At 39.3% G+C, this 20,885-nt stretch overlaps 1 protein-coding gene across 2 annotated transcripts in view; it reads right to left on the bottom strand.

Annotated features, from left to right (window-relative positions):
- Positions 1-20,885, bottom strand: part of astn1 (astrotactin 1) — a 187,347-nt gene that overhangs the window by 126,165 nt on the left and 40,297 nt on the right. The window contains exons 3-7 of one of the 2 annotated variants that reach the window (XM_079452417.1): positions 18,268-18,658; positions 16,420-16,569; positions 12,443-12,592; positions 9,627-9,773; positions 7,884-8,051 (exon numbers count right to left, since the gene is read on the bottom strand). In XM_079452417.1, the coding sequence (XP_079308543.1) occupies positions 7,884-8,051; positions 9,627-9,773; positions 12,443-12,592; positions 16,420-16,569; positions 18,268-18,658 (1,006 nt within the window). The remainder of the gene's footprint in view (positions 1-7,883; positions 8,052-9,626; positions 9,774-12,442; positions 12,593-16,419; positions 16,570-18,267; positions 18,659-20,885) is intronic. The other variant, XM_079452416.1, reaches the window with a different exon arrangement.

Here is a 20,885-nt window from a genome sequence, read left to right as displayed (position 1 = left end):
CTGCCTCAGTTAAACTTTTGTTCATTTCACCGCGGGAAGTAGGGGCCGAGCAAACGAAAATGTCAACAATAAATAAATAAGCATGTTTTATCCAAAAATATACATGCATATGTATTGACAACATTAATGGCGTCACAAATGTAAGCCAAATTGACAACACAATTGTGTCATGACGTTAAGGCGTTAATGAAGGTCGAGTGTCACGAGCGCCGAAACTAATTTTAGACTTATTTCACTGGACAGTTCGGACATTAATGCCCCCCAGCGGGACTTCATCAGCGTCAAACCTGAATGAATGAATGACTGAATGAGGAATGAGGAATGTATATAGCGCTTTCTTGTGTATTGCTGTATACCCAAAGCGCTTTACAATCATATGAGGGGGGTCTCTCCTCAACCATGAACAGTGTGAAGCATCCACCTGGATGATGCGACGGAAGCCACAGTACAACGGCGCCATTGCGCTCACCACACACTAGCTATAGGTGGAGTGGAGAGAGAGAGATCGAGCCAATTTAGAGGGTGGGGATAATTTGGAGTCCATGATTGACAAGGACCAGTGGAGGGAATCTGGTCAGGACACCGGGGTTACACACCTACTCTTTTACGAGAGGTGCCATGGGATTTTTAATGACCACAGGAGTCAGGACCTCGATTTAACATCTGATATGAATGAAGGAAGGATGAAAGGCCACATTTGGTGTTTTGCATGCAGGCCATCAGAAATGTAAGACAATTTCTTCATTTGAGATTGTGGCTGATAGGTCTTAAGTCAGTATGCCTACGGATTGATTTCTATGTCCTTCAGTTTTGTTTATGGTTCGTTTACCCATGGTTTATTACAGGCTGATGTTAAGTTGCCACCACGCAGCTTGTAGTTTCGTTCAGTAGACTCTATCTTATAATCGCACCTTGTCGCGTCTACAACTCGGGTCACAGGTATCTAAAGACATACTGTTTTGCGTTCTGATTTCAATTTGTTCACATCAGTGGGTTTATTTCATTATTTGATCAGGAATCATGCAAAACAACCGTTGCGGGAATTTCCAGCATTATTAAAGCATGATTTATATTATACGAAATCCCCGTAATCCCTGCTCAAAACACGTTCCCGCGGCTATGCATTTCACAAACACCTGTTTCAACAAGTCAATCTAGACAAGTCACTTGTACTTGTTTTTATTTTAAATACATTTTAGAAACCTTTAAACAAAACAGAAATATGAAACATTTTGATTTGAGGGTTTAACATAGAGTAGATGTGTCTTGGGGTGCTTGAAGGTCTGGATGCTGGAAGCTCAGGAACCGAATGGGTAAATACATTGGATAAAGATTTTTGGGTAAAGATTTGGTCCTTTAACTGACACTCATGTACTGATAGTAGATGGCAGGAGGGAATGTAAACCTCCAAGGCTGAGTTAAGATAAGAGGGTGTAGTTTCAGTGACTGTCATCAAGGCCAGTGTAAGAGACTTCGATGGAGCTTCTACAATATAATTTGAAGGCTGATATCAATTCACCTTCTTCAGGCTCATGAGAGATTGAACTCATTCCTATGTTGACACTAATATGGTGGTTCTACAGAGTGTTGTGTTGTTAATGGGGCTGCCCTGCATATTTAAAGTGATACTCCACCCAAAAACAAGAGAGATATTTTGGAATAATGTTTGCAACCAACAGATCAGAAGCACCATTGACTGCCATTTAAATTGTTGGTTGCAAACATTATTCCAAAATATCTCTCTTTGTGTTCAACCCAACAAAGAAACGTCTACATGTTTGGAAAAACTAGAGGGTGAGTAATTCATGACAGAATTAAACATTTTGGGTGGAGTATCCCTTTAAGCATATAAGAACGCACATCAGATGTGTCAGCCATCCTCAGTAGTTATTGTGGTTCAGATAGGTCCACTCACTCTGGGTTCGGCTGATCTGTATTGTCAGTGTATACTGGAGGCATGTCGCTCATGATTTGGGTTCATTGGATTGCTGAGGTCACACTCAGAGGAGGAGGAGCCTACTCGGTTAGAAGCGTGTCAGGAGAGAAGAGTTAGAAATGTGAGGAAACTTGTTGTGGAGTCTAAAGGGAAAGGCCAAGTGAAACAGACGACTGTGATCTGTTGGCATAGTCCCTTCGTGTAAAGCAGCAGTCATCAATATGCTCGGACACTGTCAGCAATTATGCCAACTTCTCACGTCATATGCCCAGAGCTCCCTGGATGTAATTTAATGACCTTAAAGTCTGCATTATGCAGACCTATGTTGGATTTGCAACCGTGATGCTGTGAGTAAAGGGAGAAGATAGATGCCCAAAAGGGGTCAGGGTAAATTGTATATATCTTTTTTATATTTCCTAATACAACCACTGTATTGAATGTCTGTTTGTCCACCATTAAATTAGTTAGTTATTCTCAAAACGTTGTTTGTTTCATTCACCTTGTCTGACACATGCTATGTATATATTTATTTTTACTATTAGCATTTTTGGTCAAACCCAAACTAATTTCACAACAACGCTATAATACGCATACTCATCTGTTTCATTTTAGCCAAAGTAATTTGTAAAACTAAAATAAAGTTGTAACGTAGGTAAGCATTTTTATATATTCAAATGAGGTGCAGGGAGCCTTCGTGACTCTGGGTGGTAAATGACACATTTGTCAGGAAACAAAACATGTACCCAGTGGCTCTGTGATTGACTGATCACTGAAGATTTCCAGCAGGCACCCAGGCAATGCTGTATGCATATGAAATAAATGCCTGTGAATTTACATCATCTCAGAATACAGTAGGGCCAATGCAGAAGCAAGACTTGGTAAAGCAAAAGGGAACAGCCTGGAGTGCAGCATTTCGTCATTTGCATTTTGTGTCAAACTATTCTAGGCACAAATCAATGAGCTAGGCAGAATGGTTTTGCCTTCTTTCTGATCAGCACCCAGACATTGTTTTCCTCTCAAAAGTTACATCTCACCATGCAATTGTTATAACTCGATAAAGGAATATGAATTATTTCTGTCCAGCAAGTTAAATATTGACCTACTTGTTGCTGACTTTAACACAAGAATATGTATAGATAAAAATATATATATTTTAAAGAATGTTGGTGACCAATGAGCGTTGGGCTTATGATCAGAAGGTTGCCGGTTGTAATCTCAGTGCCAGCAGGTCATGACTGAAGTGCCTTGAGCAAGACACCTTACCCCTGATTGCTCGGCAGTAATGTGCCACTGTAAAAAATTTCTTGTAAGTCCCTTTGGATAAAAGCGTCTGCCAAATGAATAAATGTAAATGTAAATGATGGAACACAAAACCAACGGAAGTAAATGGATACCGTTTTCGGTCCCACCGTTGTTCGATTACCAAGATTCGTCAAATACCTATTTAATGTGTTTTGTAGAAGAAAGAAAGTCATACAGGTTTGAAATTATAAGAATGATGACAGAATTTTCCTTTTTGGGTGAACTATCCCATTAAGTTGAAATTGCATTGTTGAAGGAATGTAAATAAATGTCACTTTTTTACATTGTAAGTTTAAATTACTTTGACTAATTCGGCTGTACTTAAAAACTGAAGCCAGCTTAAAAAATGTATAGTGTATTATGTTAAAACGCAGAAGAGGTATGTTGGGATTTGAGTGGCAATTACACAATGCAACATACTGCTGACTTCCCCAAGATATTTGCATTGTGTGTTGTAAAAAATCACTACTATTGGATTGAGACAGAAAGAGTGACTGTGTCGAATTACTTATTAATGAAGTTTTTAAGTCCTGAGTAATTCTTCTCTCGCCATGGCCCCAGAGAAAGCCTGTAGGGGATCTATTATTCAGTCAAATGAATGAAAGGAAAGTGCGAGGATCAGGTAGCCTGCTACACAACATTTGTTTAATAAATGTCCTCTGAACTCAGAAGGGAGATGGAGAGTTAAAGAGAGGCTTGGAGAGTCCTGTCATCAGTCTGATTCTCATCTCAGCCCCAAATAGCCTCTTTGAAAGTGTTATCGCCACAGCCCTTCCTTGATTCCATAAGTCTCTCCAATTCCTGTTTGATTTAGACACTCTTCAATTTTCCTGTCAATATCCTCTGCCCCCACACTAACCGTGGCTTTCATTAAGGATGCATCATGCGAATAGCAAAATGCAATTATCGAACCGTGGCTGTACCAAAGTCTCATCTTTTCACGATTTCATTTGTGAGCAAAGCAGGGCAGGGTTCCCAACGGTCCAACTTGTAATTCATTTAAGTGCTGGAAGATTCGCTTTTCGAAGCCCGGTGGAGATGCTTCCCATTTGAATTATGGATGCAAACGCGAGGAACTTTTCAACAAATGATAACAACGTTTGATTGATTCCTGCAGAAGACAATTAAGAAACAGCCATAAAGCAAATCCATTAATACTTCTTCTGATGTACCTGACGTTTTTTCTGGGAACAAACTATACAACTGAACAGATCAATCTTGGATTACGAACTCTCGCAATCTTTTGAGAGACAATGTAGTAAAAGATGATTAAAATGTATGATGCAAACGGATAAAAACTTCAACCCACTGTCTCAAGATTATTCATCAACGTGGCTGGGACGTCCATAGTCATTCGGTTTTAGTGTTTTATTGTAATGCAGTCTTGTACTGCAATTTTTAATACATATGTCAGTACAAAAAGCAGTTGGAATAATGATGTCAAGATTTGCTCATTTGATTCCGTAAAACCATAATGCTGAGCCAAGATTGCACGCCATCAACGGTCGGGCATGACCAACTCCTGAAAGTTGTAAAAAAAGTTTACTTTTACATATGTGCACTACAATGCATGAAGTGTTTACATTTTATCTGTTTACAAACTGACTATTACAACAATTCAAATGATCAGTAGAGATATATATTCTTATTCCTAAAACCACGTTCAATTGACACATTTTATAAACGGTTGCCAGGGCATCTGGATGTCTATTTTGAGTTTGTCATATTTCTAAGCATCTGTTGTAAAATGGAAACAAACTGAATAAGATTGAACACACATATGACAATAAAACGATGATGAGAAAATCAAATATAGCAGCTGCTTATATCAAAAATTATATATTTTAACTATTTTATGTGAAATATAAAATGAGGATATCCACTACTTGGATATTGCAACAAATGCAATGCATGTTTTATTTGACAATTGAGTTTCTTAAAAAACATGCTTTTAGACTTCACAATGCCTCCGTCTTATGACTTTGACATTTGTTTTAATAGCATTTCCCATTAAAACACTATTAGCCTTTAAATCACATTTTTGTATGTCACCCAGCCCTACTCTATGACAGCAATAAAAGTACATCCGCACCTTCAGACAGGCGTTTTTTCTTAGATAAAGGAAGGATTCCAATCCTCACGGTCTCTCAGAGACCCACAGCACACATACATCGATATACTGTCACTGTGTAAAGGATTTTGTCCTCAGTCATATGCACACTTTAAACAATCTGCTTTGTGCCAGGATACCATCTGACGTGGAATGTAGGTCTTCGTCTTCACTGAACCCTGCAGTGATAAAACTGCATAGCCCATAAAATAAGAAAACATTGTATTGCTTCCGTGGCTCATAAAATCATATGCCTTTTTCTTCAACGAAAGAATAGTTTTACTAAAATCAAAAGGAACGCTAAATTGTTCCAGAAGAGCTCATAGTGACCAAACTCCTCAAAAGTGAATCAAAGTGCATCCAGAAAGACCCGTAAAAATAACCCATACGACTCATGGGCTAACGCAAGTCTTCTGAAACCGGTCTACATTTGTGTTCTATGGATGTGGGACTGGACTGACGCAAAAGCGAGTAAATAATTGCAGACGTTTTATTTTTGGGTGAACTATTCCTTTAAGGCATTCCATTGGATCCCAGTGCTGTCTAATTACGGCCCAGTTTACAATTAAAAGGCAAGCGAGAATAACTCAAATCCAGGTCACTTCGGCTGTATCAGCTAAAGCGCTCCAATACAAAGATTTATAGCTGAGCGTGACTGTCCTCACTGTTCTCGCTCAATTTAGCATTCATTACTTAACACTGACTCTAGAGAGACACCTTCAGAGAAATTTGCACAGATGAATCAAAGCTAAGCTGCTCTCTTCTCACTTCTGCTCTTTTAAGGAAGCTACATTACTAGTGTGCATCTCGTCAAACACATTGCTTTCTCTCGGCAGACAGGATGGGCACTAATGCACATGAGCGGACGGATGGAATGACGGGTTATTTCATGATGAATTACGCTAAAGATGTAAATCAAAGCAGGTCACATTTTGTACACTTAAAGCATTTTTTTAAAACCAGAACTGCTGTTAAATAATGCAGGTGTGACAATGACACACAACTAGTGTATTGAAATGTCACAACTCTCCAGTTTCTTCATCCATTTTTAGAGTATCCAAGATGTTACGGCGTAAAATAGACTAAATATTTTCTCTTCTCACAATGCAGAAATACACCCTCTGGCAGGGGTTGAATTGGCCCTCCGCTCTTCGGCAGTGTGCGGCTCTTCTGGTGTTATGGAGCGGCACTCCGCCGTGCTCCAGTATAAATCTCAAGTTAAGTTACAATTTACCTTTTTGTCAGTAGCCACGTTTACATGGACCAATGTAATCTGATGAAACATCCGCATGAAAACGCTCCACATAAACATGTTAATCGGATAAAAAAATTACCAAACCGATTGAAATATCATTCTGATTGTAAGGGGTGTTTTGCCATTTGTAATCCGCTTAAAAGGCACAGATGTATAAAGTCCGAAGAAAAAAAACGTATGACATTAAAGAACCGGGAGAGCGATCGCGATTAGCTTGTTCAGGTCTGAGTTTTGATAAAACTTTATCAAAAATGTGAGTATCACTGCAATAAAGGACCGGATAGCATTCGTCAAATCAGAATTGCAGAGGCTCTCTCAATTTATATTTTACAATTTGTCAATTAATAAAATTATAAGCTTCGCCACTCAAAATCTCACGGCTTCTTTTTGTTTCTGCATAGACAGAAAAGCAATCCAAAAAGAAGGTAAAATGTGTGGAAAACAGCTATAGAAGGACATAAATAGACAACATTTTTACTGTTTATTTGAGTCCATATGCACATCTATTGAACTCAAGCTGTGAGGAAACCTGGGCGTGGAAAACACAGCACTGATTATGTCCAAAACCCCATTTTGAGATTTCAGTTCACACCGTCACCAAAAAGAAAACATAATAACTGCTTTCACAAATACTAAAGCCAGCAGAGGCCACGGATTATTATTTTCTACCTTTCATATCACATCTTTAAGTTATTTTTGAGTTTCTCTGCAGAAATCAAGAAAGAATAAAAAACAGTAAGCATGCTTGGACAGAGTTTTTTAGGAGTTCATCTTATATGATCCGGTTGCTTTTATTGAGTTATTAAAAATGTAACTGCTTGTGTAAACTAGGCCAGTAAGATCAAAATATCAATAAATTAATATAATCGGATCGTATCGCAGAAATGTTTGTGGTATTTTTGAATTATTGCATTGCTGGTGCAGAAAATCGAAATTTTCGAAAAAAACGTATTTCCTGACACAGCCAAATGTCCTATCCGGACTCAATGTATATTATTTTCACTGTAAAAGTATTGCTGTTTTATTTTACAGAATTTTTACTTATTTTTGATAAACAGTAAAAAAAATATTACAGAAATAAAAAGCAAATTGACAACGTGAAAAACAAAATTCACGGATCGGACTCAAACACGGGTCCTTGGTGGCAAACATGTCACACTATATATGTGTCTGGAGCGATGACCACTGAGCCACAGCTTCGACATGATCAAAACATTCCTAGTTTCATAATAAATCGATGCATAATGGATATGTGATACTGCTCTTGTCTCAGAATGTACCTGTATCTGGGTCACACTGATGCTCACAGGGGTCCAGAAGACGGCGGCCACACAGATCATTGACCCAGGGTCCGCTGGCATTCTGCTGGTAATACAGCAGCACCTGAGCTGGATTCAGCCAATCAGACGCATCCAGCTGGCTGCCCTGCAGCAGAACGAATTTGGAGCCTGTGGGTGGAAGAATCAGGATGAATCAGAGGAAACATCTGTCAAGAATGATGTCATTTTTGTAATATCACAGCACTGTACATCGAACCACACATATATGTCTCAGACCATCCTGCTGAAAAGAAAAACAAAAAACAACTAATGATTTCAATTACAGCATTGTTGTGAACCGTCAACTTTTTCCCATCACAACCAATACAAAAATGTTGTGTGGAGTACTGTGTGCGGAGTGCGGCGTATGTTATCTCTAGTTGTTCCTATCTGCCAGATAACACCCCACCTAAAGAAGCTAACACATTACTGGAGATGCACAGAGACCATTATAGTAACCAGTAAAACAATTCAATGGCCATTAAATCCATTAGTGGTTCACATTGATTTTTTTCTCTTATTCTTGAGGACCCATGTATGTCTCCAAGGGCCCTGGGGTCCACTAAAAGGTAGCTAGGGGGTGTTCTTCATAGGTGGCCAGTTAATGTGAACTTCAACTTCACAGATTTTGATGCATTGTAGTGGAGTGACTCTTCTCTCCTTCAGACATAATTTAGCATACCGTTCTGCATGTTAAATAACACTTGAGATTGTGTTCTTTGAGAGCTGTTATTTTCTTCTTGCAGAACATGCATGTAGTAGCCCCATTGAGAGACAAGATACATCACAAACTACCTCTGATGCAAAGGCCAGTCAATTTGCTAAATAATGTCCTTAAATGCAACCATTCTATCTTAAACAGAAAATAAACATTACGATGTGCAATTCTTATAGTCATAATAAATGAATAGAAACCTAAAACCTAACTGGATTTAAGAATATACCTTTGATGGACTGAATATACTGTTGGTTTGAAACCGTCCAGGATTTGAATACCAAATGCTTTATACGGCACAATCCATGTGAGTTTTCATCACCGTAAAGGGGCTTAATACAAAGAATTCGTTCCGCAAAAATCATTTTGCAAATTCAACCCTGAGATACAGGTAGACAGTTAAGGTATTGACCCATCTTAAATTGATCAAAAGACAAATTGTGAATCATCAGCGTCTTTTCAGATTCTGACCACTTAGACGTGTGTGTGAAAGTTGAGAATTCGATGAGAAGTCACAATCTATCATATCGCCCCGACTCTAGAAATGATGTCAGAAAGTACCATTGAGCTCAAAGAGAGGAAGGCAGAGACAGACAGAGAGAGCCAGACAGCTTGGCTTGCAGTCTCGGACTGCAGGTGCAACATTAAAATTCAATAACAAGCTCATCCAACACAAACGTAGGCCCAACAACACAAACAAAGAACCCTTGGGGAAAAGGACTTGTTGTCTCTAACAGTTGCGTTCTTGATGTGTATCTGTAGTTGGGAAGCGATGGAAATGTTCTGTCGTTTTTACTGCTGTATGTTAGGTTTAGACTTAAAGGCCCATTGCATAAAATGTAGCAACATTTAGCGGTGAGGTTGTGAATTGCAACCAACGGCTCACTCCACGCCTCCTTTCGAAGCACTACGGCTGACAACAGATCCTCCAAAGAATTACACAATGGAACGTTAATGTCCGATTTAGACCTTTAATGTGCCATTCTCACCGTCTGCAATAAGGTGCTCTGGGACGTGTAGTATGACACGGACGTTGAGGCTACAGGAGAGGTGAGACGTGCAGACGAGTCCAATCACACAGCTGACCACGCTGATCAGAGTCAGAGTGGTCTTGTTGATGGGGCTACGTGGGGAACCTGCAGGAGAAGAGAGGAAGAGAGAAAACAATAAGAGCAATGCTGTGTGGCAGTAAAGTTCACAGTTTTATGCGCACCTCTATGGGGCTCAAGGGAAGCAGTTACAAAAACAGCCCACATCAGGGTTGGTGGTCCATGAAAGGGGCGCTGGATCAAACCAGCCGGCCAGACTCTGACACAAACAGAGCGCTGGAGAGATAGCGGTTTACTGCTTGAAGGCTGCTTCTTTGTATGCTTAGTTTATGCAAAAGGGAAAAAGTTGTTAAACACTGTTTTATTATACAGCCGAACTGGTTTGGTGCAGCGCTGCCCCGTTCATTTGACTCTTCTTCATTTATTAACATTATATTTCATTACAATCAACATGTTCACACAATACGTACAACATGTAATGTCATTTTTTGTACATCTAGAGCATGTCCTTGTAGGTAAGAGCATGGGTTAAGGTGAGGTTATAGTATTTGTAACTAGCTGGGTATACAATCAATAGAAGTCTATGGGATGTCCTCATTTCGATAGATAAGTAAACATGACCTTGTGGGGACATGTGTATGTCCTAATGAGGAAAACAGATAGCTAGACATATTTACGGCTCCTAATACAAGGTTAATACAATTAATGCTGTTAAACATTAACTTACATGCCTTAACACATTTTCCTTGTCCCAAAAAAACACACAAGCAGACATATACATACACATAGCTTTAAATCACAAATGAATGTGGAGACAATAGCGATGATGAGATACACAAGACCTCCCCACACACTGTCATTGCATGTTGCATGTATATCTAAGTTAATAACACCTGAGACACGTGGACAAGTTGCAGAGGTCTAATAATAAAATGAAATGAAACACATGAACATCGGATACAAGTTCACAACACAGCTGACATCGATATCTTAGTTGTAATATAGGTAGAGTGTTTACACTGTACACAAAGTACAAATGTGGGATCAAGCAGACAAATCACTTTATCAGACACTTATTGCATTAATGCAGATACATTGCATGCAAAGACGAGGAAGCCCTGTTTTACAATATAAAGGACAGATACATGAAACCACATCATCTTAAGCATGGATGTTGGCTCAAAAACCAGATCTTTGACTTTGAAGAAATGAAATAAGACCATATCAAACGGAAACGAAAAGTATAGTGCACACACCTGCCAGAAGAAAATACACAAAACACTAAACTATGTGGGTTGGTCTTCAAATCTAAAAACCGTTTCATTCTGCTCCCGTTATTGAGTACTCATCAGTCATGTATTGATTTTGTTACGCTTTGGGAATTGTCGCATTGGCCAGGTAAAGCTACCGGACCCGGTGCTCTGCTGAGCGAATCACATCAGACGGACTCATTAAAGCAAAGCCGTTTGAAAAGAATTCATTTTAGATAAGAATATAATTTGGCCTTTTGTCCCCTGGCCTATCTTAAAATGGGAAGTAAACATTGTCGTTTTGTATTGATAGGTCTAAGTTTTATAAATATATATAATTTTTTGTTGAAAGTATAAGCACGGAATGACTGATGGACCATTAAATTACGAATACAAAAATGTTGAGGTGAAATCATCCGTTTGATGTCATAGCCTCCGTTCTCTTTTCAACTGTTGGGGAGTAGCATGGATACAAACAAAGGTTATTTGCATATCAAAGTGATATGATAAAATCGCTATCTCAACGTAATATTCATTAGCACTTCAGGACCTGGAACTACCTGAGAAAATTAAATAACATCTGTCAACCAATCAGAATCAAGTATAGCGCCGTTCAGTCACAGCAATTACAGACTGCCATGTCTTCATGTCGCTCAAATACCTGCTATTTTCAATGTAAACGTACGCAAACATGCCTATCAAACTCAACACGCCACTCTCACCCAATCGCGAGCTCACGCAGAGCGATCTAGCAAAAAAATACGAAACAAGCCACGTCTATTATTAACCACGTCCAATTAAAGGTGTTGTTGCCACAGCTGACTAGCACTGTTTTTGACAAGTACATGGTTTCAACATTTGGTAATTAAACTGGGGAAGTATTAAAGTGAAATGACTGTCTATAAGTGGCCTTGAAAGTGGCAGCTATTCAAGAGTTTAAAGAGTTTTCCATTCAGTCGGTCGCCTCAGAACGCAAATCTCTGGGGACAGTTCCAGTCAGATTCGAGCCATTAGCGCTTGACGGTCCAAACGCTTTGTGACACCCTTAGCTCTTAATATACCACGCTTTCAGTCCAACGGTGGTCTAGCGCTCGAGCTGCTGAGCTTAAAGTGCTTAACTACTTGTAAGCTTGTATTTAGTCATCATTCACTTCAGAGGAGGCCCACGAAGAATTCTCTAAGCAAACTTAAAAATTGCTCAGGGGCCCTCAGTCCAATTTCGAGGCGAATAAAAAAACAACAATAAAGGCTGCTTTATGCCTCGTTGTTAATCGTTTAAATAGAACATCCAGCGGCGATGATAAATCTCACAATAAAAAGTCCACCTTTACATCCACCGTTACACATGCTCCGGTTTGTAAGGTAGTTCTGAGGCACGCCACATCGCAACTACCACTTTGTTCAGCATCCGAACAAAGTTTCGAACATCAAATGCCACGAACACCAAATGGTCACGGTGAGGCGGTTCAGGCTGAAATCATGCGATGGTGTGGAAGTCCTCCTTACCCCCGGAGACCCACGCCGTGTTGACGTTACCGTTTCTCATACCTCGACTGCGACGGCGACTGCGGTTTGGGTCTGTGTAGAAGTTTAGCTGCGGCTCGCTGTCCGCCTCCGTCCCAGAATCTCCATCCGGGTTCAGGAAGGTTGAACCCGCTGCAGGATTCACAAAGAAACCATCCATCAACTCATTCATCAGGTTCAAGTATTAAACAGGCCGACTGTGGGGCTTCCAGAAAACCATTTTGTGGGGAGAAAAGCGTATAATTTTTTATCGCATTATGGTGAATATTGATGTGTAAGTAGGACACCCGTATGCCATAAATAATCTATTAAACATGAATTTCTTCATCTCTGAATGAATGTCCTAAAATAAACTTTTAGTTTAGAAACAAAAGAAAGATTTGCATCAAGACATACAGCAACATTTCCAAACACGCTGGTATTATCTGGGTCTGAAACGAAACAATAGGGACAGCATGACAATGAGATGTTTTTTGTTTAATTGCCAATTATTTCCTTTATCAGCATAATTGATTGATACATCACATAATTGTGATGAGCTGCAAACCTCTAAACAGCAGATTCATTGCAAAACCTTCTTTTTAAATGAAATACATACTTGAAATCATTCCATTTAAGCAAAACGAAATGTACAAAAAGTTACAAGTTTAATAAATACGTTTTCCGGACACTCCATTGGTTGAGCACTGCATTGATTTCTATGGAACACACATACTGATAACATGTACCTTAAAGTGACAGCTCACCCAAAAAAATGAAAATATTTCATCAGTTCTTCACTCTCCTGTCATTGCAAACCTGTGTGAGTTTCTTTCTTCTGCAGAACATAAAAGAAGATATTTTTATAAACAAACAGCATTGACCTCCATTGATTGTCATTGTATGGACATAACACCAGAGACGTTTCACATATAATAACTACAGATAGGGGACGGATTTAATGCGTATTTGGCATGCTGTCCCGGGGAGAGATGGCATGTTCCTGGACTCAGGTCGTTCCCCCATGTTATACTGTGGTAAAAATAGGCTGATGGTGAGGAGTTGGGGTGGAGGAGGGATGCTGCGAAAATGTCTTGTCTATTTGTAGGGGCTTTCTCCTGAGCTAGTAGGAGGATTGTTTGTAGGAAGCCAGCCGGGTAAGTTATCTGCATGTGCCCTTCCTGAACTTTGTTAATAAAACATCCTTCTTTTGTGTTCCAGAAGAAAGAGTCATATACAGGTTTTGGATAAAATAAATGATGAGCGGTATCAATCAAAGTTGACCTATCCGTACAGTACATACAGAACATTCGTGAAATGAAATGGAGTCATGAATGACACATACTGTATTGTTAAAATGACAAGGGACAAAAATCACAGTGATGATATAGTGCCTGACAACATCTAGCAATAGAACAAACATCTTCGAAACACCCATACAAATTATATACAGAATTTAAACCACACATTATAAACAGTATCATTATGAACACCAGTCACACATATGCAGTACAGACCAGCAGAATCACAGCAGCAACAGTAAATATTGTTTAATAATACGTGCTTCTCCTCAGCAAGTCTAAATATAAGTAATGAACAGAACCTGAGGAGTGCGACTCAGATAACAGATGCACACGCCTCCACGGGCTCTTTCTTATTGTGCACAAAAAGACACAATTTACCCGTCAAATGGCCAGACAAACGCTTTCATTACGAAGTGTGCAAGGTGGAAACGCATGAGCGCGCTGACCCGTGGATTACACCGGCTTACAATGATGAGGAATAATGTTGGAGTTACTTCACCGTACAGTTCGACCATCTGTTAAAAATGTCTTTGCTGGCACGGAGGATAATCAAGCAATTATTAGGTACGAATGTTTAGTGGTCTGGATGTAAATAGCTGAATGACGTGTATTTTACAAATGTAAGTCCGTACTGTCATGAAATAAGAAATGATGTACAGACATGGTCAAAGCAACACGAAGGAGACGGCAAGAGGTGGTTTAATTAAAAATACATTTTAAGCATTTTTTGTCAAAAGTCAGATCTGTGAATTGTCATGTCCAAAAAGTCTCATATTCCTCATTAAAGGGCACATGAAAATAAATACAATAAAATAAATGAACTATTTAATGTTCAAGGAAGAGTTATCCCTTCTCTATTTGTTGGGTATTATTGCTTCTGGTTTGTAAATTTTAATACACAGAAATTCTACAAAGTGTGTCGTCTCTCAAAAATGTGCATCCTTATTTGTCACATCCATAAAATGTTTAAAAATAGTATGACATAAAGACTGTGGAGATGCGCTAAGCAGAACAGAGATTAGGAAATGGAAACACAAGTTAGCCACAATACATCTCATCATATCCCTGGTAAGAATACAACTATCTGCTAATGTCAACATGACTTCACCATAAACATTTGGTTTAAAAAATCCAAGAGCACCAGGTTAGAAAATGTCTGAAGTTTACCATGAAAACAATCAAGCATCTGATATTCACATCCAAAGACTTTCTGAAATGACGTGCCAGAACAGCCGTGCCTTTGCAACAAACGGGTACAAAAGAACCACCTTCAAAGGAATTAGTTTGAAACCTCACCGAGCAGGTGACATCTCTGCGCTAGCCTCCACAATTAGGCAGGGGCAAAAGGTGTAAAGCTCCTGGAGGGGAATAAAAGATGAGCTCTCTTAAATATTCAACGCGGAGAGCCGGCGGCCTCTTGGCATGCAGCGCAGGTGCACATGCCTCCTACAACAAAACTTAGTTTGTTCTGCCATTCAGGTTCCGGGAACTCAATGATCAGAAAGGTCCTGGAATCAAACTGCGGCAGCGGAACGATGTCACGCAAAGGAAAGGTGAAAAACGAACACCTACACAAATACCGCTGACCTGGAGTTAGCTGAAAAACCAAGAACGCCGCGTGCAACAGTTCTAATTTGACTAATGAAAATGAGGGGTATAAATAGAGGAGGTGAGAGGCAGGTGCGACTGCCGAGTCGAGAGAACGTGTGCGATCTCCTAGGGCGACGTGAACGGGAGTCTAAACATAGCCGTCAGCAGCCCTCGCGTTCGGCGGAGCGATCCGAGAGCTCGGGAGTCACGTCGGATTTGTTAGAGAAGAGAGAAATATTTTCAAAGGGAACAAAGTCACTTTGTCGCAATTCATCCGGCAAATAAAAAACACACTTTGACAAATTTATTTATCTCCCCTTGTGTTCAGCGACAAACAAACGAAGCAAGATGAATGCCAAAAACTATGGAAATGTGAGGAAATTTGGAAAGTATTGTCAGAAAGAGCTTTCAAAGGCCAGCAGCATAAGACAGACTCAAATCCAGAGAGACAAACTCAGCCGTGGTGTAATTAGTGCACTGGCGATATATACATTACGCTGCCTTGAAAAATAAAGATTCAATGTCTGGGTTCCTGCACTTTTCATTTCTTGACAATGATTTGTGCACTCTAGGTTTGTTAAGAGGGATCCACAGTGAAATGGTGGAACTCCTTTACTTGCTCTCAAAGATTTGATCTCTCAAGCCTTTGTTTATTTCATAAATGTTTACATTCAAATGGGTATGAAAAAGGCTGGTTGGAAGGTCAGGGAGAGGCCGTGTGTGTCCTGGACTGAGGTAATGAAGCATAAAACACGTGAGCAGAGAATCAAGTATTTGTCCAGCTCTCATTCAAGGGACATACTTCGCTGGACGTGGGTTATTTGTTCCCGAAGCGTATCGAAAGACAGACAGAGATTTCGCATTTGGTTGTGCAGAAGAACCTCTGAAGAACCACTGAAGCAACAAAACGTGGTTCTATGTTTCTCTATGATTGCGAACCACTTTTTTATTTTTAAGAATAGTCATGTTTTCCTGGGAGCTCAGGTTGGACAGACAGGTATGTTGAATGGCACACACACACACACACACACACACACACACTGTGGTTGAAGATCTGCGTGCATGAAAGAACATATCCAGACTCACCGTGTGTCTTGCTGGACAGGCGCTTGCGCTGATTGGTGGAGGTGTTGTGAGGGAGGAGCGTGTTTTGCTGGTGATTGCTGTCAATGGGACTCGTGGCTATGATGTTATCCTTGTACTTGCTCATTAGGGACAGTTTTGTACTGTCGTTTCCTGAAGGTGAAAGGTTACAATTAGGAACAAAGAGATGGACGGCAACTCGCCCACTGAAGGCGCAGGGAAAGAGCGCTTGTCATTCAGAACGACAAGTCAACCCATCTTTGCGAAGCGTTTTTAGGTTTATGTTACAATAAAGCAAATGAGAGCCTCCACGGGCCAGTGTCTGAGAATATGACATTTCGTCATTCGCCATTACGCAACACTGCCATCCCCTGTATTTAGTCTGCCCCGTTATAATGAGTAAATTGCACGGCAAAGACAACTGACACTGCAGGGTTTTATTGTATTAGCCAAATTAGCGTGACAGCATGAAATCGCTCCCCTCCTGCACAGCCTTTTAGGGGTATTTATAGTGGGCAACTGTTCAAGACAAACATCCTTTCTGAATCTAAAAGACAGATTCGGTATTGCATCATATATATGCATAAGCTAAAACGATATTCAAAGGACACATGAAAAACTTTACAGGGTCCAGCGTTTTCATAGCAATTTTACGTACGCACTCTTTGATCAAGTGCAGTCGAATATGACTTCACAGCCTGGTTGCCGAGTTATTTACGCACCTCAGATATTAAAGTGAATCTTAATACTGAATTAGGGGTGTGCGATTAAAGCATGTTATTAAAAAGGTTTACGGTGATTGGATCTCACTTATTAACACAAATGTGTCCATATAGTATAAAAGTTTTCAGAAAGAATTCAAAATGACCTAAATGTATTCTTAAATATATAAAGTTAAAATATTTATTTGCATATATTCGTGCAGTAGTAATATTCATAGGTTTGATGTTTCAATTTTATTTGAGCTTTATGAACAATTTTGGATTTTAGCTTTTAGTTTCATTTGTAGCAATTCATTTGTGGTAGCCCCTTACAATACGTTCGTATTTGTCAGCATTAGTTCATGTATTCCCTAAAATGAACAATACTTGTTTTACCTTAGTTCATGCTTATTTCATCATTTAATACATGTTTTATCTAACTTAACTGTTAACATTAGTCAATTCACAGTGCATAATTGTATAAACTAATTACTTTAATATTACCGATGATAAAAAAAAAATGTGTCCATTGTTAGCTAATGCATTTACAAATACAACCTTCATGTAAACCTTATTTGTTTTATTTTCGCGTTAAATGCATTAAATTTGATACCCGAGGCAACATTTCAAATTATTCACATATAGGCAATTCTTTTTATTTGTTGCAATAAACAGAAATGTTTGGTTCTAAAAAACTATAATAACCTTGATAATATTATTATAATATGTGACATTTATTACAATAGTTACAACTCTTTCTATACTTACTAAATTGGTAACAAAAATGATTTTATCTTATTTTTTAATAGATTCCATTTAAAAGGTTCTGCATTGAAAGGATGGTGCCGAACATGTGTCGCTAAGTTCAATAAAAGTGGTTTATTGTGTTTCATCTGATTTTGGCTCACGCACGTTGCCATTTTTGGGCTAAACACAAGTGAGTTTTTGCCGAAAGTCCAATTATTTCATTGTGAATCCTGCATAAATGTAGTGTGAAAACCTTTCCTGCTCTCGCAAGAACACTTAAATATGCGTTAGATTAGTGAATGAGATCCAGTGTCTGATGTTTGATTGGCTCACAATTTAACATCTATTCTCCATCTGCATACATTCATTATCATCGTGTGCAGCGTGCGGTGAGCTCACACACCTGAGGTGAGGTCCATGCCTTTGTCATTGCACCCTTGAAGCGAGTCAAGGGTACGAGTCATCTGACTGGTGAAGTCCTCGCCGCCATTCATACACTCGCGCTGCAGATGGTGTCGCAGGTCCGTGATGTCATACTCGTACCCGTCCAGTATGGGCGTCTCGCGGATGCTGAGGGTGCCACTTGAGTTGTGGCCCTGCCCGCGCGAATTCCTCAAACTCTCCCTCGCCTGGCCACCCATCAGGACAGAGGGAATGTAATGGATCTCATTGGCTGCTTCGGCGCTGGCGCTCTTCTGCGGCTGAGGGACCCGGCGGCGTTTACACCAGCGTCTGCGAGTGTAAAGGATCAATACCAAACACAGGATGGACAGCAGCAGAGCGATCATGCCTCCCTGCAGGGAAAGAGAAAAGAGCAGAGCGTGAGGCGAGAAAATGGAGAGATACGATTACAAAACGATACATACTGTTTGCCTTACATTATCCATAGCAATGTACATTCAAACCTGAGATCTAAGTAATAGTTTATGGGTTCATGTCACGAATGGATTTTGTCATTAGAAACTAGCTGTGGCCTATTAAAAAGAAAGATGAAATACCCATTTCAAATGCAAAAATACGAATTCTCATATACGTAGATGTCAGAATTTTGTTTAATGAGTATGTCAGTTCTAAAACAAGAGACTGCTTCAAAGCCTGTACCATAAAGAATACGAAACAAATGATCTTTCTTTCCATATAGCTTTGTGAACCTTTAGAAAACACTGATATATATTTGTTGTGTATTTATTCAATGTTCTCACCACTTTTAAAGGAATTACATCAGTTGTCGTACATAATGTGTAAATGGTGAATCGGTGAAGTGATAACACAGTGGGAGGGAAGTGGTCTAGATAAAAGAGAATTCATTCTAAAGAACGGTTTGAAGTCCATCATTGAACACAGGGTAGCGTAGGAAAGCTTACCTAATTATATTGATTCCAAAGAAAAAGATTCTTCACGAATTCTGCACAACGGTGAAGTGTATTTGTTTATCTATAAAAGCTTTCGTGTGTTCTGGTGGCTCGGTTAGGACAGAGCCATCGAAAGAGAGAGAGTTGCGTCAACTCCTTTGACTCCGATGGAACCGTTTTTTCACGGCAATGGTGGTTCATGGAGGCTCTCAATAGTTACTGGAAGTTACAAGTAACGCTTGGAGCTGGGGCTGAACAGACCCACTGATGTAACATTTTAACTCATTTAAAGACGTTAGTCATTTCATGAATACAACATTTAAAGAAATAAAACATTTAAAGAAAAAACGTCAGAAGGCCCCATGATTCAGATGACGCGCAAAAATGTTGAATTTCCATTGGCGCAACTCTCTCTCTCTCTCTCTCTCTCTCTCTCTCTCTCTCTCTCTCTCTCTCTCAATGGCTCTGGGTTGGTAAAGAATGGCAACAACAACCTCGGGGTCATCAGTTTTAGAGTCACAGGTAACACAAACGCATACAAATTTACTGATTCCACCAAAAGTATATTGCACAGATAATATCATCACTACAACATTTCAAACGTTTTGACATTAGTCGTCTGATCACAGCGATCAAATTTTTAAAAGGTTTCCTTTCGTCTTCCCCACAGCCGGTGAGATTATAATCTATGTGTGTCGCCAAAGAAAGATGGATGAAAACCATACCAAGATCTGTGGCCACATAGCACCAAGTAAGATAATGTATTTTACGTAATTCGATTTCCTTTGGGTGCATCTCTTTGAATTAGCCAAACAAGCAAAACATAACTTTACCGCAAATTGGGAGAGCTGCATGTTACAGACGATTTCAAATTAGACCAGATGGGATATCACTTTATGAAGGGAAACTATTAAGACAGAACGAAAAAGCGTTCTAAATACATGAGGAGCTGCAATCGAATTAGCTACAGTAAAGATGGAAGTGATGCTATGATGGGTTTGTCACGTTCTTCAACAGCTGTCCTGTAAGGAGACTTATTCTAGAGAGGGAAACATTGATTCTTACTTCTAATCAACTCAAAGTCATTCAAGTGAGAAATAAATCATAGAATACAACGTATCGTGCAGTTAACAGCTACTGTAGGAGACAATTACAGATAAGAAAGAAAAAAGCACAGATGGCAGACAGTTTCTCAAATGTTTCTCCTGTTAAGGCATCTTGCAGGTAAGACTATATTTTGATAAAATCTGATATTTTACAAATAACAAGTAACATTGCAGTTTCTTGTCAACTTCCAGTCACTATAAGTAGACCGTCTCTCTATAGCTAACGCTTTGCTACGATAATCCTTTATAAGACATTCGCAACCACATGTGAATTTACTTGATATTCAACCCCAAACTTTACCTTAATCCAACAGACTACTAATACTCTCCACTCTTAAAAAAGGAATGCCATAGAAGAAGAACTTTGTCAACCTTTGTCAACCTCTTTGAAACAAATCAAGATATTAATTAACAAATAAACAAATACATTATAAAATAACAAAAGCATATACCAAAATTGCTAAAACTTAATAAAATAAAAATAAATACGAAAAAAATAAAAATTTAAGCTTATTCAAAATATTAATATATAATATGAACTATAATAACTATTACAGTTGTTA

Source organism: Barbatula barbatula (genome assembly GCF_947034865.1).
Source record: "Barbatula barbatula genome assembly, chromosome: 3".
Lineage (NCBI taxonomy): Eukaryota > Metazoa > Chordata > Actinopteri > Cypriniformes > Nemacheilidae > Barbatula > Barbatula barbatula.
The sequence above is the reverse complement of the archived record's forward strand: the minus strand, read 5'-3'. Positions and strand labels throughout refer to the sequence as shown.